Here is a 16,822-nt window from a genome sequence, read left to right on the forward strand (position 1 = left end):
TAATAATAATCAGTTTTATGTTTATGCAGTTAAAAATAAAAATTTCATTACTTAATATTATTCATTACTTTACTGTTTAATGGTATTCTGTTTTAGTTTGTTGTGAGAAATGAAGCTCTTGAAAACTCTGCTTATCTTCATTTTTTCCATTTCCTCTGTTGCGCAGGACTGCTTATTTAACAATGATTATGTTCAAGTGGGAAACCAGTTGGTCTTTCCAAGTAAACATTTGGAGCGAGAAGGTTGTTTTGCTTGGGTGCAAGTAAGTAGAAGAGATGAGAACTTTCAACCACACACCTGCAAAACTGCTTTGCCTGAAGCTGCAGGCATCAGTCACCCACCAAGTATGCTAATTACTAAATAAGAATTCTTCTGAAAAGTAAAATTTAACTTTTTTCAGATACGGTTTATAATGTGGAGGATGTGATTATTCCAAGAGAAACCTTAAATAGACTTTTCCAACAAAGCATACCGGCTCATTATGTTACTGGATTGTATTACATAAATAGTGTTGAAACTGTGGATATCCATTATAGTGGGAGAAAGAGCGTTACACACGTATCTATGAAAAACGTCTCAAACTGCCAAGGAATGTTTAGCATTATTTCTAGAAAAAATAAATGCTTTCCTCTGGCTTTTTACAGAAATACAAGGAATCCCGCAATCCATTATGAACTAATTAGTGATGATGGAACTGAAGAGCCGTATGTTTTAATAGGAACACTCAGTTCATATTATCTAGATACTTTTCTCTTTATTCCTTGTTTGTTTCAAAATGCTTCAGTCAGGTGCTTAGAATGGGACTATGCTAACAGAAGGTGTAAAACTTGTGTTCCTCCTTTTGAAGGTTACCTTTGTGAAAAAAGTAAGTAATTGAAGGTGAAACAATTTTTGTTGCAACTGACTATGTATTAGTCGAATGCAAAATTCAAACAATTGTTGCATATGAAATTTTTAAGGGCTGAATTAGATTGAAAATTATAATTTTATTTTTGTCATTATTATTATATTATCATGTAAAACTACCAAACTGTAATTTTAGCTAAAGATGAAGGAACATGTAAAAGTTCTTGTTTATATGGAATCTGTTCCGATAATGACAAATGTCAATGCATGTTAGGTTATACTGGTGCCGCCTGTGAAACGTGTAAGTCTATCATTTATGATTTCTGATTCAATTTGAATGTACATTAAAATTAAAAATTTCGGCAACTTTATAGACAGTGCCGTTGCCAACTTGCAACTTTGAAAGTCACTGTAAATGAAAAGCTTATAGTCTACACTTAGATAAATAGATTAATTTTATGAGTGTGATTGAATTTTTGTGTGCATGCATGTAAATTAAAGAGATTCATTCTCACTTGAGAAAATATGATAATGTAATAAATACGGTATAATTTAATTCTTTAAGTAGAATTTAAATAATCAATCAAATATTTTAGTAACGTTAATCTTTGTTTAAATCACTTTTAGCTAAAAAACCGAAACAGAATTTCACAAAATATCCCTTCTGACCAAGCAATTAATCATTGCAATTATGTTTAACTTTTGCTTAATGAAAAATTAGTGGATGTACCAAAATGAGAAAGTGGAAATGTTTTTTTGAGAAGTTAAGATAAAGCTGATATGCTTAGGTGCACATATGCTACGGCGTTGCTTAAAAATGAATTGCACACAATAAATGAAAATTTTTGTTTTATATTGCTTACTGTTGCTACTTTTAGTTATTGGTGCATGTAAAAGTAATCCATGCAAACATGGAAAATGTAAATCTATTTCTTATTACTATACATGCGAATGTGACTTTCCTTATGAAGGTTTCAACTGTGATACTGGTAAGAATTTTAACGAAACATTTCCTCTAATAAAGTATTGTCAACTGACTTTTTTTTATTTAAAAGCTTTTAGAACCATTTTAATGATTATTTTTTGATAGTTGACATTAATTTGAGAGTTATTTTTAAAAGTAGTTTACTGTAGTGTCAATGATAATATGATAAAAGATAATTGACAAATCATAATCAACAACTTTTGTGAGCTCTCTAATAAGCACGTTCATATATTATGTAATTTTCTTAATAGAAGCTCTGATTAAAATATTTTATTAATCTATTTTAATTTAAACAAATATTAACATATTAGAAATAAACCTATGTGAAAATATCACTTGTATTCATGGAAAATGCATAAGTCATTTATATGAAAATGGAAGTTACGCTGCGTATTGCAACTGCGATGACGGTTATACCGGAAGTGATTGCGCCACTGGTATTTTTATCTGAATATTTTACAAATTATTATTATTGTTATAAACCATTGCTTTGTATTCAGATATAAATGAATGTAGTGATATTGCAAATCCAGTATGTCTTAACAATGGAAAATGTGTGAATGAAGTTGGCTCATATAAATGTATTTGTCCGATAAGATTTGATGGTAGAAATTGTGAATTTGGTAAAAATTTCTATTTCATTGTTTAAAAGTTTTATGTGATGCAAATTTTCAATTCCTTAACTAAATATAGTTTAACATTTATTATTGCATTAAAATAAAAATGTTAAGAAACTTTTCTTAAAATTCAATTGACTGACAAATTCTTTTGTCAATTATTTAGAAACGGATATGTGCACACTTAATCCCTGCCAAAACAATGCCTCTTGCGTTACTAAAAGCGAGCTGAAAGATGGGTACGAATGCTTGTGCAGTGATATTTTTACAGGAAAAACTTGTGAAACAAGTATCCATCAATGATGCATTTCATAAACAGCGTTTAAATGAATAAGGCTTTTCATTTTTTAGGGATTGATTTCTGCCAAGGAATAACCTGTATGTATGGTGGTACGTGTTCTAATCTTAATGAAGGTGGTTATGAATGTTTGTGCAAGCCGATGTTGAGTGGCAAGCATTGCGAAAGTATATAAAACTTTTCATGCATAATTTTATCAATAACGCATGTGTAATATTTTGCTTAACCTTTAAAAGAGTGATCAGGAAAATGTTTGTTACATTACTGATATACATTAATTTTCATAAATAAATACTAATTGCTTTCAAACTTAAATGCACATCATTTCATTTCAGAAATATCAATGTGTGAAGAAATATCATGCAACTTTGGTGTTTGCAAATATTCAGTTGATGAAAGTTCAGTGTTTTGTGAATGCAAAAATGGATACACTGGAAAATTCTGCGATTCGGGTATCTATCTACAAATTTGAACTAAATAAATGAAAATTAATTTTTAGACATTAACGAATGCATTTACCAAGAAAATCCTTGCAAAAATAATGGTACCTGCGTCAATACTTCTGGGTCTTACAAGTGTGAATGCCCAAGCAAATTTGAAGGGACACATTGCGAAATAAGTAAGGATCACGGTCTTTTAATGTTTATTAATTATTTTCTATGTGAAACATTGTATGAAAATGGTGATAAGAAATTTTTCAGATAAATAATAATCATAATGGAAAAAATATAATATAAATTTCATCACACTATTAATAAGAATATTTACGAGTAAATCAAATTTAAAATTCAGTTAATCATAATCAAGCAATTCATAAATGAAATTCATAACAAATTTTACTCACGTTATTTGACTGATTTAGAAATTGATCCATGTCGTAGCAATCCGTGCTCAAATCAAGCTACGTGCATTACTTTAAGTGATGACCTAGAAGAATACGAATGCAAATGCCGGATTGGATTTGAAGGCAGATTATGTGAAAAAAGTAATGAAACGTTTAAATTTTAAAGGCAAAGCATAATCAATTTCACATTTTTTAGAAATTGATTATTGTAAGAATGTAACGTGTGCAAACGGTGGTGAATGTATAAACACCGATGATAACAATTACATCTGTAAATGCAAAACGGGATTTTCTGGCAGGCATTGTGAAGGTAAGAGACGCAATGGTTTACAAAAGTTAAAAATGAAATTATGTTTATTTTAAATCTTAGTTTATGCCAGTTTTAATACATAAAGTTATATTTACTCTGTTTTATTGTTTATACATGTAATGAATATTAATGAAAGTTCAATAAATTTAGAAATACGAATATGCGATTTAGTGTCCTGTATTCATGGCACTTGCAAATATGATTTGTTTGAAAATGGGGACTATGTAAGCTTTTGCAACTGCAATCCAGGGTATCAAGGAAAAGATTGCAGCATTGGTACGCTTTTATTTATATGTATATATTAGAAGGGAATTATTTAATTAATTTTAATTTAGATATTGATGAGTGTGCTGATAAAGTGAATTATCCATGCCTTAATAATGGTACGTGCTTCAATGACATTGGATCATATCATTGTGAATGCAGTGTAAAGTTTGAGGGAGAGCGCTGTGAAAAAAGTAAGTAAAGCAATTTATTGTGCTTTTCCATGTAACATTTTGTTATTAAGTTATTTAAAATATCAAATGTCTTAAATAATTAATATAATATACATTTTTCATTTAAATAAATAATATACCTCAAAACATTTGACAGTGACATTATGCGAGCAATCTCGCAAAAGTCAGTGCGTATATTTCACATTTCCATATTTCATTTCTGTATGATTTGAATTTTTTGATTTTGTACCTATTTACTATTGCCTTGAAACGTTTATGTATTTTGGAATATTATAAAATTATGTAATTGAAAAAGCAATAACATTTGAATTTAAAATCTTCTAGATAAAATTATATTGCTTTTCTTCTTCATTAATGATCAGTTTATGTGTTGACGCATTCTATGTATGGCATCAGTGTATTCAAAATCTTTAAAAAATTTAATGTAAAGGAAGTTATTAACAGAAGAAATTACAAAAATGTAATTTCCATTAACTAATAAAAATATATAGCAATATATGGAGATTATGATATGAGAAATTTCAGCATGAAAATTGTAATGATGCAAAGTAGGATAGAAATTAAATTTCAACATTAAGAAGCATATTTATTGGTAAACTTTAGTGAGATATAAATATTTTTAAAAATAATAAGCAATTGGCTATTTTAGAATATAAATAATTTAAACATCTTTATGCACCACAATTAATGACAAGCTTCCCTGACATTACAATTTATTTAGAAATTGACCCATGTCGTAGCAATCCGTGCTCAAATCAAGCTACGTGCATTACTTTAAGTGATGACCTAGAAGAATACGAATGCAAATGCCGGATTGGATTTGAAGGCAGATTATGTGAAAAAAGTAATGAAACGTTTAAATTTTAAAGGCAAAGCATAATCAATTTCACATTTTTTAGAAATTGATTATTGTAAGAATGTAACGTGTGCAAACGGTGGTGAATGTATAAACACCGATGATAACAATTACATCTGTAAATGCAAAACGGGATTTTCTGGCAGGCATTGTGAAGGTAAGAGATGCAATGGTTTACAAAAGTTAAAAATGAAATTATGTTTATTTTAAATCTTAGTTCATGCCAGTTTTAATACATAAAGTTATATTTACTCTGTTTTATTGTTTATACATGTAATGAATATTAATGAAAGTTCAATAAATTTAGAAATACGAATATGCGATTTAGTGTCCTGTATTCATGGCACTTGCAAATATGATTTGTTTGAAAATGGGGACTATGTAAGCTTTTGCAACTGCAATCCAGGGTATCAAGGAAAAGATTGCAGCATTGGTATGCTTTTATTTATATGTATACATAGAAGGGAATTATTTAATTAATTTTAATTTAGATATTGATGAGTGTGCTGATAAAGTGAATTATCCATGCCTTAATAATGGTACGTGCTTCAATGACATTGGATCATATCATTGTGAATGCAGTGTAAAGTTTGAGGGAGAGCGCTGTGAAAAAAGTAAGTAAAGCAATTTATTGTGCTTTTCCATGTAACATTTTGTTATTAAGTTATTTAAAATATCAAATGTCTTAAATAATTAATATAATATACATTTTTCATTTAAATAAATAATATACCTCAAAACATTTGACAGTGACATTATGTAAGCAATCTCACAGAAGTCAAAGCGTATATTACACATTTCCATATTTTATTCCTTTATGGCACAGATTTTTTGTTTTAAATTTCAATTTGTATTTAATTTGTCAAATTAATTCATTTGAGAATTTTATATAATCATTTGAGTAAAAGCAGCAAAATTAGAATTATAATTATCTTGAAAAGGTAGATATGATATTTCTTTTCTGTTGATAAATGGTTGACGTATGTATGCTGTACTTGCTTGTTTGCATAAAAATTGAATTACTAATGTGTATCTTTAATAATAAGCTTCAAATATTATACTTTTTCACTGACTAAATTTAGAAATTGATCCGTGTCAGACCAATCTTTGCCAAAATCAAGCTACATGCGTCGATTTGGATAATGAAATCAATGCATATGAATGCTCATGCAAACCAGGCTTTACCGGAAAATTATGCGAAACGAGTAAATTGTTATAGTTCAAAAATTTGTACTTAAACGGGCTTTTAGAAATTGACTTCTGTGAGAAAGTGACATGCTATTTTGGTGGTGAGTGTGCAAATCTTGAAGGTGATCAGGTTGGTTACGTTTGCAAGTGCAAAGTAGGGTTTTCTGGCAAGCATTGCGAAGGTAAGTATATTTATATATTGTAATGTTTAAAAATTTCAGTAAATATAAGGAATTAAAGTTGAACTGTATGCATGAATTTTTATTTCTTTTCATCCATTCTGCTATATGTTTGATTGAAATTTTATCTGAATAGACTGCTTTAAAAATTTTAATGCAGTTTCTAATTGAAATGCAATAAATTAAATAAAATTAAAAATAAACGTTTTAGAAGTAGAAATCTGTAAAATCGCTGGATGTGTTCATGGTAACTGTACCTACAAATTATTCTGTGATGGAGACTACAGTTATCGATGTGAGTGTGATGAAGGATTTGAAGGAAAAGATTGTAGTATAGGTATTTTAATGTAAATCTGAATTATAAACGTATTTGAATATATGACTGATAGATATTAATGAATGTGAAAGGAAATCCTCTCTTTGTTCGAATTACGGAACCTGTGTCAATACAATTGGATCTTACAAATGCAAATGTGTAGCGGGATTTGCAGGAAAACGTTGTGGAAACTGTACGTAAAAAATATTTTGCTGTTTATTTCTATGTCTACTCGATCGTTTGTTAAACAATAAGAAATATTATTTTCAATGAAATTTTACTCTTGAAATAATTTCTCAGCAATACACTACTGATGTGGAAATTAATATTTTGTTGCAGACATTGAACCTTGCTTGACGAAGCCTTGCAAAAACGGTGCTACATGTATAGTTGTTGATTATGGAACATTTGTGTTTCATCGTTGTCTGTGTCCTAATGGTTATATTGGAGAGTCATGTGAAACAAGTAATAAAAAATTCTTGAATTAAAAAATTTATTTATGTATATTAAGCAGCAAAATTTAGAAATTAGTAGCTGCGAAGGAATCATGTGTTTGAACGATGGTGAATGTCGTGTCCGCTCTGACGGCGGTTACGTTTGCTATTGTCCTGAAGGATATATGGGCCAAAACTGTGAATGTAAGAATCTTCTTCTAACATTTTAACGTTTTATTTGCTTTAAACATTTGCCTATTTTATAAAATTGTTCAACTAATTCACATTTACTTAAACTTTTAGTAAACTTAAAAAAATTCAGTTTTTTAATTTTCATAATTTTGGTAATTTCATAATTATCGTTTTTTTCATTTTTTCTTTCAATTTACTTTTCAAAAGTACTTTTTATTCTTTGTTTATTTTCGTTTCAGAAAGATATTTTACTGAATTTCATGTAAATTTACATTAAACTGAACAACTATTGAAGCATTTTACATTAATATGCATTCACTGAATTGTATTTTAGTTAAACACCCGTGTCCGGGAAAGTATTGCACTGAACGAATATCATCATGCCTATATCCTGACAAGGTTGATGATTCGCAATGCACACTTTGCCCAATCGGCTATGCAGGATATAACTGTGAAACAGGTATTAAAACATTTCTCCAAATATGAAAGATTTTAATCAAGCAAAGAGCTTCTTGCTTTTACAGAAATAGATGGATGCTTAAAAGTTGAATGTCTAAACGGTGGTACTTGTTTTTCAACTGGGCTGAACACTTTTCGCTGTAATTGTCCGAAGGGATTTTATGGAAAATTTTGTGAAAGTGAGTTGGTTTCCCTGGTTCTTGTAAATGTTTTAATTTATTTAAATACGAACAAATTTATTTATAAGAATTTTCAAATAAAAACATAATTTAGCAATACTTATATTGGTATTAAAATGATTCTACTTTTTATAAGTTACATTGCATTCACTTCTAAAAAAGCTATTGATAAGCAAAGCATTGAGTTTAAGCAAATTATTGAATTAAAAATATAATTATTGTTAGAATTATTATATCATACAATATGGTTTAATTATATGCATAAATGTTTAGAGAATGATTTATGTCTCGGTGTAAACTGCGGTACTGGATATTGCTCTTATACACAAGAAGGTGGCTACAAATGTGTATGCCATAATGGACCGTGCGAAGGTAAGCTGTACTTTTGCAACACTAACGAATTTATATATTTAACATTTGACAGTGTTTGTGTGCATGTTCATCCTTTATTTTGCTTTGGCATGACTATGCTTAATTCTGAAAATTAATATTATGTTACAATAACGTTAAGCTCATTTAGTAAAATGGTTTTGCATATATAATTCACGTATTAATACTGAAAATTTTTAACGTCATTAATATATTTATTTGAATATTTTAAAAGTATTTAGTAATAGAATATTAAATAAAAATGGCAGTTTTATTTAATAAAGTATTTGTTTAGGAGACAATATTTGCTTTGACACTGTCTGCCCAAATGGCACAGTGTGCATTGGAGAACGGGATAATCATGCCTGTTACCGGGAGCCAGGCTATGATAGAATAAGCAGGAAACCGGATGGTAAATAAAAATTGCATTTAGATGTTATTTTGTTGTTTTTTGAATTCCTTAAAGTTTTTATTTATTTCAAATTAAATTAACTTTATTTTAATTAACTAAATGAAAATTTCAATTTTGAACTATCATTGCATTGATTGACAATTGTTGAAGTCGTGTGAGACGTAGAATTAGAATTAATCACTGCCGTTGATTTATTTGCATATTTTTTTTATTTTTTTAGATCACTCTGCATTGATTCATGATGTGAAAGTGACAATGATGTGCCTGGTCGGCTCATTGATGTTTCTCGGTTTAGTTATGTATTTCCATTCACGATAACTTTCTTTTGCATGATTTTAATTTAAAATTGTAACTAATAATTCATAATAATAATTTAACAATGATTGTTTTATGTGTTGTGTAATGATTTAATAAATAAAATAATGTAAAAAATTTCATGCGTTCGAAATATTATCCAAAGAAAATTTATTAAATTTTACAAAGAAAAAGCTAAACAATTATCCAAACACAGTTATGAAATATATGTAAATATATACATGCATGCAGGTATATTTATACAAACTGGTTGAATGATTGTTGTTTCATAAATCTAGTTTGATTTTACAATTATTTTATAGAATGTGGAAAGTTTGATTTAACTTTAATAGTGCAATAAAATTAATGAATCTGAAAAAGTGAAAATTAAAAAGTTGAAAATGCATTATTATAATACTTTTTCAATTAATTAAATAAAAAGTTATTTTAATTCCAAAAATTGTAATGCAGCTTATCAAAAATGGAAAATAAATATAAATAAATTACAAACACAAATACAATGCAAATTGCAGCATTCTAATGCAGCAATATAATTTTTCAACTCTAAAAATAGCATTAAAATGAAGATCCATTTCATTTATGAAATGTCATATGATTCATTATTCATAACTTATTGATTAGTTTAGTAAAAACAATAAAAATAATGACTTTTTGCTCAATGGCATCGACAATTTTGATTACTTTTTGACAGGTTTTTTGAGTAATATTTACGTTAATTACTTGAAAAACGAAGTACAAGTGCAATTTGATTAAGCCATAAAGCTTCAGCAATGCTCATTAAAAAGTGAATGTTTCTCATAAAAAATTTGAACGTGATTATTGAATTTACGGTAGTCTAGTTTTTGAGATGTTAAATATTTGAAGATTTTTATTCGTTATTGTGATTATATAGTTTACAATTTTTGAGAAAACGAGATAAATATTTTATGTAATCATTTTTGACAGGTAGTAAATTTTTGTCTGAATTCTTAAATAATGCTTTGTTTTGTGAAAAACTGTGCTCAGCTTTTTGCTTGCAATTTTAAACTGTTCACTCAATGCAGCTCATGAAAGGAATAAATGAAAATGAATAACATTTTAAATTTACAAATACGTGTATGCTGTGAAGAATTTCATTCTTCTATAATTTGTTATATGCATGTTATTTTAGTTTTGTTTGATAATGAGGTGTTATGTACACAGGAGTTTTAGTATGATTTTGAACAGGCCGAGATTTAGGCTGTGCATTTTTGAAACCTTTACGACTTTGAATTTGGTTAATCCAATACAGCGTTAATGTTGAAAAGTTTTAAGACAGTTGATTTTTCTTTTTTTTTGTTAAACATAGATTTGCAAACCTTTTCATCGTAACAAATCGACGATAGTTTCAGATTTGAACCAAATTTGAAAAATAATTATTTTAAACTTGAAAATCAATCATTCGTTTCTAACGCTCAAATGGATTTTTATTCTTTATGACAGTGGTCAGTTTTGTAAATTTGTCATAGCTATTCACATTTGAAAATATTTGGGAGTCTGATTTTATTGCAATTTATGATCATTTGAGAAAATTGCAATTGAACATCAAATTTTTATTTTTGCCATCTTCGTCGACTCTGTTACGTTGATTTATAATCATTTTCTATTATTGTGTCATAACCTATAAAAAATGTTGTTTATCATTGATAATGTATATAAGTTATTGTCTTAGTATAGTTCTTGAGTTTGAAATATGCAGAATATATAGACTGAAACAACTGCTTTTGAACAACTATTAATTTTGTAATACATGAATGAAATCAACGGAAACAATTCACAGATGTTGAAAATGTTGAGAGAAAAAGTTCGATTTTCTTTTGAAAGTTTCGTTTTTATCTTTCATAATGTAGTTAATTTTTTGGAAAATTGAAAACGAATAAAACGACAATTTGTGAATTGGAAATTAATTGAATTTGCCGGATATTGTTTTGCAATGTTCTTTGCTTGACGTTGAAAGCTTTAAGCTAATGAATAAAACAAAAAGAGTAGAATCAATAAACGGATTGCAAAGCAACACAACAGTCCAAGTGTAGCCAGCTTTTGAAAAGCCGTCGGGAATTTGTCGTTGTGGTATATAATAAATTTTAATGAAAATGCATTCACAAATTTTCGACAATTTCCCTTTTGCAACGAAGCGGGTCAATTTTCTGGACTTGATGACCGGTTGGATGTTCCACTTTATTGTACCATTTCTGCAACCACTTTTATGCGGCAAAATTGTGAAGCAACAAAATTTGCAGCTTGCACATCACCAACTGTTGAGGTTATTATTATTTTTTTTGCTTTTACTTGCAATTGCTTATTATCAATCATCAATTTTGGACAACCTAATTATTTATTTATAATATTTTGTTTTTCTGTTGCTCATTTGATATGCTGAACAAAGTAATGAATATCTCATTTAATCAGAATTCAGAATTTTCATTTTGAAAATGAAGAAAAAATTTTTTTAATTTGTTCTGCTAATTGATTAGATTCGATTATTAGGCTGCAGTCAGTGCTTGTTTGAAGATTTAAAACTGAGCAGAAGAAAAAGAAGATTTATTATTATGTATGTTTGGTTTTGATGATGAGATTTGAAAATGTTGCTGTAATTAATAAGTAATTTTCGAAAAAAAATTTGATTGAATTTTTAAAAGGTGAAATAGTTCACAAATAACATCTACTGAAAAGAAGGGGTTGAGAATAGGAGAAGAATACAAATATTGATTTTGCAAAGCTTCGCTGGACTCTCTCATTTGATGATCATTTATCCAAATGTGCAAACGGATAAATTTATCCGAAACTTTAATTAATGAAGGATATGTGTTTGTTCAAGAATCATTCAAATTTATTCTGCTAATTTGAAGCTGAAGGTGAAGAGTTGGATGAATTGGATTTTATTAATTTTCAATCAATTTTTGTTGAATTAATTGCAAATTCAGTTTGAACAACTTTTGCAAGATTTGAAAGTTGTGCTGCTGCTGGAAGAACAAACGAAATTGTACTGCTTGATTTGAAGATAAATAACAGCTTACAATGTACATATGATCATATTTTTTGTTCAACTTATTACATGTGCAACTACTTTTTTATTCTAAGCTAAATGATTTCATTCACTTAGTAACTTTGAAATTTACTCGTTCAATAATTTTATGTAACGTTGATTTTATAACAACACTTGACTGTTTTCTAACTTTCCTTTAATATATATATATATATTGATTTGTTTGTTTGTTTGTTGATTAAATCAATTAATTCATTAATTTTTTAATAGCAACTGAAGAAAAGTTTTCTGAAACCGAAACTTTGTTGTCAACTGCATGCAAGTTGGTTGATTGGTCTGTTTTATTTTTAGCATTCATATTGTTGTCCATGTTCCATCAACTGACGATGCAAATGTTAAAACTAGTAATTTTCAAGCTAACAATAATGTTACTTTTTTAATCCTTGTGAGCATGTAACAAAACGCATATTCTTCCACTGTATGGAAAACATTTGAATGGAATGAATTTAAGTAAGAAAATAATCAGCGAAATTTTTCATTTTCATCAAAACATCTAATATCTGATTACTTCCAGATATGAAGGGTAGTATTTTTAAAAAAAGAAAAAGAAACATTTGAAAATTTATCCAATTATTATTATTTTTTCTCTGAAATGTGATAAGTCGGTGTTGGTTGAAAAGCGAATTTGATTGATTTTTTTATTTGTTACTTATTATTTTTTCTTTGGCAAAGTGCAAAAAGTGCCATTAAATGTAAATTATTGATCATTCTACTATTGCCAGGTTTATTTACAGGTGTTCTGTGGACAATTTTTCTCGTTTCTTGTCATTTTGATAAGAAAATAATTGAAATAATAATCAATTTGAATTGTAGATTGCATTTTGCTTTGCTGTTGTTGATCGAGAAGTTTTGCCGTCGATAAAGCAAGAAAAAGCTGAAAGCAGCAACGACGACGACAACATTTGGCGAAGTTTGGATGCGCCGTGGGCTGCACAGGCTTTTTCTGCTGATTGCCCTGCCCGTCGGCTTGTTGTGCTTTCTCGCATACCAGCTGCTTCTGGACAGTGGTGGAAGCTGTAGGCAGTCGGTGGTTCCGTCGACCCTGAAAATTGCTGACAGCTTCTCCAGTTCAACAAGCCAAATTGAACGGAGCAGCACGTTCGGCAACTTCTCCTACGACAACACTCTGCCTTTGATATTCATAGGCGGATTTCCCAGGAGCGGTACCACGCTGATCCGTGCCATGCTAGACGCACATCCGGATATTAGGTAATTGTCGTTTTGTTTTTTTTGAAAAACAAATATTATCAAAGCAGATTAGAAAATTATTTCTATGAAGTGAATGAAATATTTTCCACTTTTCAAAACGCGATGACATTGGCCGATTTGAAGTGGAACGAATGAAAATTTTTTGAATCAGTTTTAATAAAAATTGCCATTTATTTTCAGTGATATCAATTTTGTCGTTTTTGATCTTGATGTTGATTAATTGAAAATTATCCCAAACGTGATGCCCATTTTTGACGCAGGTGCGGCGAAGAGACCAGACTGTTGCCTCGGATATTGGGCATGCGGGCTCATTGGAAAAATGAAAAAGTCGAATGGCGCCGTCTGATAGAAGCCGGTGTCGATGACGAAGTGATCGACGCGGCCGTGTCCGCTTTCATCATGGAGGTGATAGTGAGGCACGGACCGCTGGCGCCACGCCTCTGCGACAAGGATCCTTTCCTGATGAAATTTGCCGTCTACTTGAGCGAACTGTTTCCCAATGCGAAATTTGTGTTCATGATCCGAGACGGTCGAGCGGCCGTGCATTCCATGATCACCAGACGAGTGACCATCGGCGGCTTCGACCTCACTGACATCAGACAGTGTTTGTCCAAGTGGAGCCTTTCGGTGGCCCAGATGTACAACGAGTGTTACAACATCGGAGCCCGGCGTTGCTTTCCCATGTATTACGAACAATTGGTGTTGAATCCGGAGAAGTGGTTGCGCGAATTGTTGGCTTTTTTGGAAGTGCCCTGGAGTGATCATGTGCTCAATCATGAAAAATATATTGGACGAGAAATTTCTTTGTCAAAGTAAATTTCATATTCTTTTTCCCCTCACCAATGTTTTACTGCTGCTGCTGCTGCTGCTGCTGTTGGTGCTTTTTCTTATAATTTCACTTTTCAAGATCCGAAAGGAGTACTGATCAAGTGATGAAACCTGTGTATACAAGTTCGTTGGATTCTTGGGTTGGCAAATTTCCGGAAGATATTTTGAAAGACATGCCAAAGATTGCTCCGATGCTTGACTTTTTGGGTTCCATTTTTCCTTTTACAATCTTCTCAAGTTGACAAAATTGTGCAACTCTCCTTTTAGGCTACGACCCCAAAGTGTACAAACCTGATTACGGTAAAGCGGGTGAATTTATTACACGCAAGTTGAACCTTTTCAACGGCACCGAGTCGTTCAAACAATGGTTGAAGAAACTCATTGACGGCATGAGGCCGGCAGCGGTGAAATCTTGACCACGCAATCTTCTGTTTGCATCGACATTTTCGTTCACACTATTTTTTTACCCTTTTTGAAACATGCAATCCTGTTATTTTGCTAATGAAAGAAAAAGTTATTAAAAAGTTTAATTTTTATCACAAAAGAAACTTTTCAAATTTAATGTTAAAATTTTTGTAAATTATTAAGAAAATAAGAAAAAACCTAGCGATGAATAGAAATGACCGCTTGCGTGTTTAATTTCAAAAGCAGGCCAATTGGAAATTTTCAAACAACTGATTGAAAATAATGCCTGCTTTTTTGTATTACTGTATCAATTGAAAAATTATCAATAGCATTCAGTCTACTATGCGGGGTGCATTTTTATAAAATTAGATGCCACTGTTGTCGGTTATCGATTTGTGTTGATCCTTTACCAATATTTTATATATTTGATAAAAGGTGTTTTTGTGAAATTTTATACTCTTAACGAAAAATAAAATTTTTATCATTAAATATTCTGATTTTATTAAAATTTCTTATTGTTAATATTAAATTATTATTTTAAAATTAACAAGTAATTATTATAAAGTTAAGTTACAAAAAATTATTAATTTTTTTGTCTGTCTTTTCAGTTGATTTAGAATTGTTTGATTGTATTCGCAGTGTTTGAAATTGAAATGTTTAAACGTCAGTTGATGAACAGTGCTTAAAAATTGAAAAATACATTTTAAAGAATTCATTTATATAGAACAGCAGAACAATAGCGGGAAGAATTACTTTCTTTACTTGCCTGAAAATCAAATATACATACAATACTTTTTTTGTTCAGTACTTTTGTGTGTGATTGTTACGAAAGTTATCAGTTGGTGAAGTAAGGATTATGTCATCGATGGATAATTTGAAAAACTCTCATATTGTTGGTGGAGAGATCAAATGCGAGACTTCTCTAGGTCACACCATGGAAGGTGAGGTCGCGGCTTTTGACAGACAACTGAACTACGTTGCTCTCAGTAAGGGTCAGCTGTTGCATACATATTCACCGTTATAAATAATTCTTTTTGTTATTCTAGAGACCAACATGGTCAGCGGCAAGTGTTGCATTCAGCTGGTCAATTTGGACAACGTGAAGAATGTGAAAGTTTTGAAAGAAGGAACTATGGAATGTGATATGGCAAATCTCCCAACTTTAAACTTTTTGAAGGTTTATTTCTTCGTAGATTGGTTTATTTGAATAATTTGGTGGAGAATTTTTTCAATATTGTTATCGTGCATGTTAGTGCATTTTATCAAGCACAAATCTTTCGTAATTGTTAATTTAATCGTGAAAATTTTTTTCAAAAGTAATTATATAATTCTTCAATTTATGCTTAAATTGCATGCTTCTTCAGATTGAAAAAAGGAAGCAGGAAGAAAAGGAGCGCAAAAGTCGCTCTATTTGTCCTCCATCGACTTCGATGGATGGTCGTCGACTTTTTATCAGCATCAGGAAAACGTAAACGTTGTTTCATTGAAGTTTACTTTTAATTTGAATTTTGTTTGTTTCAGAATTGACGACATCTGCTGGGAAGATGACTGCATATTGATTTTCCAACATGTTATCATAACTCCCCCATATTCGGTTGAAAACATCCAGTTAAAGAAAAACGATAGCGGTACTAAAGCCCAATCGGCTTTGCAACATGTGAAAAAAATTGTAAGCAAACCTTTGGTTTTTTTTTATATTTTTAAGAAAAGTATGTTTTCACATTTTTTGATGTTATACCCAGGAAACAGGTTTGAATAAATAAATAAATAAATATATATATATATATATAGCATTGCAAACGGGAATGCGAAATGCTTATCATTTTTCAGAATTTATTGTTTGTTGTGTGTGAATTCATTTTTGCATTATTTCTCTATTCTGAAACGTATAATGGTTGTTTTAATATTTTTCATTTCAGGTAGATAAATTTTGGCGTACCAAAGAAGCTACTACTTATGATCTCACCAAGAAAGTTTCCACACTTGGCATGCAAGACACGGCATCAAAATGAGTTTGAAGAATTTACACATTGACGTTTATCAGTATTATTGGAGCAGT

General features: G+C 30.0%; 3 protein-coding genes across 3 annotated transcripts; all 3 read left to right on the forward strand.

Moving 5' to 3' along the window:
• The first annotated feature begins 109 nt into the window (after positions 1-109).
• Tsp_01014 (putative calcium binding EGF domain protein) lies at positions 110-10,448 on the forward strand. Its single transcript, XM_003376763.1, has 30 exons — positions 110-344; positions 401-558; positions 1,043-1,105; positions 1,221-1,251; positions 1,725-1,835; positions 2,143-2,268; positions 2,332-2,454; positions 2,615-2,737; positions 2,800-2,913; positions 3,082-3,198; positions 3,246-3,377; positions 3,609-3,731; positions 3,787-3,900; positions 4,051-4,176; positions 4,236-4,358; positions 5,080-5,202; positions 5,258-5,371; positions 5,522-5,647; positions 5,706-5,828; positions 6,297-6,419; positions 6,465-6,584; positions 6,793-6,918; positions 7,237-7,362; positions 7,422-7,535; positions 7,858-7,983; positions 8,048-8,178; positions 8,437-8,533; positions 8,826-8,942; positions 9,163-9,231; positions 10,408-10,448. The coding sequence occupies exons 1-30, from the start codon at positions 110-112 to the stop codon at positions 10,446-10,448; spliced, it is 3,495 nt and encodes a 1,164-aa protein (XP_003376811.1).
• Positions 10,449-13,830: 3,382 nt separating this feature from the next.
• Positions 13,831-14,774, forward strand: Tsp_01013 (protein-tyrosine sulfotransferase A). The gene is made up of 3 exons (XM_003376764.1): positions 13,831-14,342; positions 14,438-14,565; positions 14,626-14,774. Exons 1-3 carry the CDS (start codon positions 13,831-13,833, stop codon positions 14,772-14,774), a joined length of 789 nt encoding a protein of 262 aa, XP_003376812.1.
• An 845-nt stretch (positions 14,775-15,619) lies between these two features.
• Positions 15,620-16,775, forward strand: Tsp_01012 (protein LSM12). The gene is made up of 5 exons (XM_003376765.1): positions 15,620-15,704; positions 15,810-15,940; positions 16,128-16,231; positions 16,285-16,432; positions 16,683-16,775. Exons 1-5 carry the CDS (start codon positions 15,620-15,622, stop codon positions 16,773-16,775), a joined length of 561 nt encoding a protein of 186 aa, XP_003376813.1.
• The last annotated feature ends 47 nt before the right edge of the window (positions 16,776-16,822 follow it).

This window comes from Trichinella spiralis (assembly GCF_000181795.1).
Source record: "Trichinella spiralis strain ISS 195 chromosome Unknown Scfld4, whole genome shotgun sequence".
NCBI lineage: Eukaryota > Metazoa > Nematoda > Enoplea > Trichinellida > Trichinellidae > Trichinella > Trichinella spiralis.

What these genes read in the sequence shown, in the direction of transcription:
- Tsp_01014 (XM_003376763.1), top strand. Translation starts at nt 110, where the DNA reads ATGAAGCTCTTGAAAACTCTGCTTATCTTCATTTTTTCCATTTCCTCT. An exon ending in CTGTTCCGATAATGACAAAT is followed by an intron (nt 1,106 to 1,220) that starts GTCAATGCATGT and finishes GCAACTTTATAG; the next exon opens with ACAGTGCCGTTGCCAACTTG. An exon ending in TGGAAAATTCTGCGATTCGG is followed by an intron (nt 3,199 to 3,245) that starts GTATCTATCTAC and finishes ATTAATTTTTAG; the next exon opens with ACATTAACGAATGCATTTAC.
- Tsp_01013 (XM_003376764.1), top strand. Translation starts at nt 13,831, where the DNA reads ATGCGGGCTCATTGGAAAAATGAAAAAGTCGAATGGCGCCGTCTGATA. An exon ending in CGAGAAATTTCTTTGTCAAA is followed by an intron (nt 14,343 to 14,437) that starts GTAAATTTCATA and finishes TCACTTTTCAAG; the next exon opens with ATCCGAAAGGAGTACTGATC. An exon ending in TCCGATGCTTGACTTTTTGG is followed by an intron (nt 14,566 to 14,625) that starts GTTCCATTTTTC and finishes CTCTCCTTTTAG; the next exon opens with GCTACGACCCCAAAGTGTAC.
- Tsp_01012 (XM_003376765.1), top strand. Translation starts at nt 15,620, where the DNA reads ATGTCATCGATGGATAATTTGAAAAACTCTCATATTGTTGGTGGAGAG. An exon ending in TCTAGGTCACACCATGGAAG is followed by an intron (nt 15,705 to 15,809) that starts GTGAGGTCGCGG and finishes TTGTTATTCTAG; the next exon opens with AGACCAACATGGTCAGCGGC. An exon ending in TGCAACATGTGAAAAAAATT is followed by an intron (nt 16,433 to 16,682) that starts GTAAGCAAACCT and finishes TTTTCATTTCAG; the next exon opens with GTAGATAAATTTTGGCGTAC.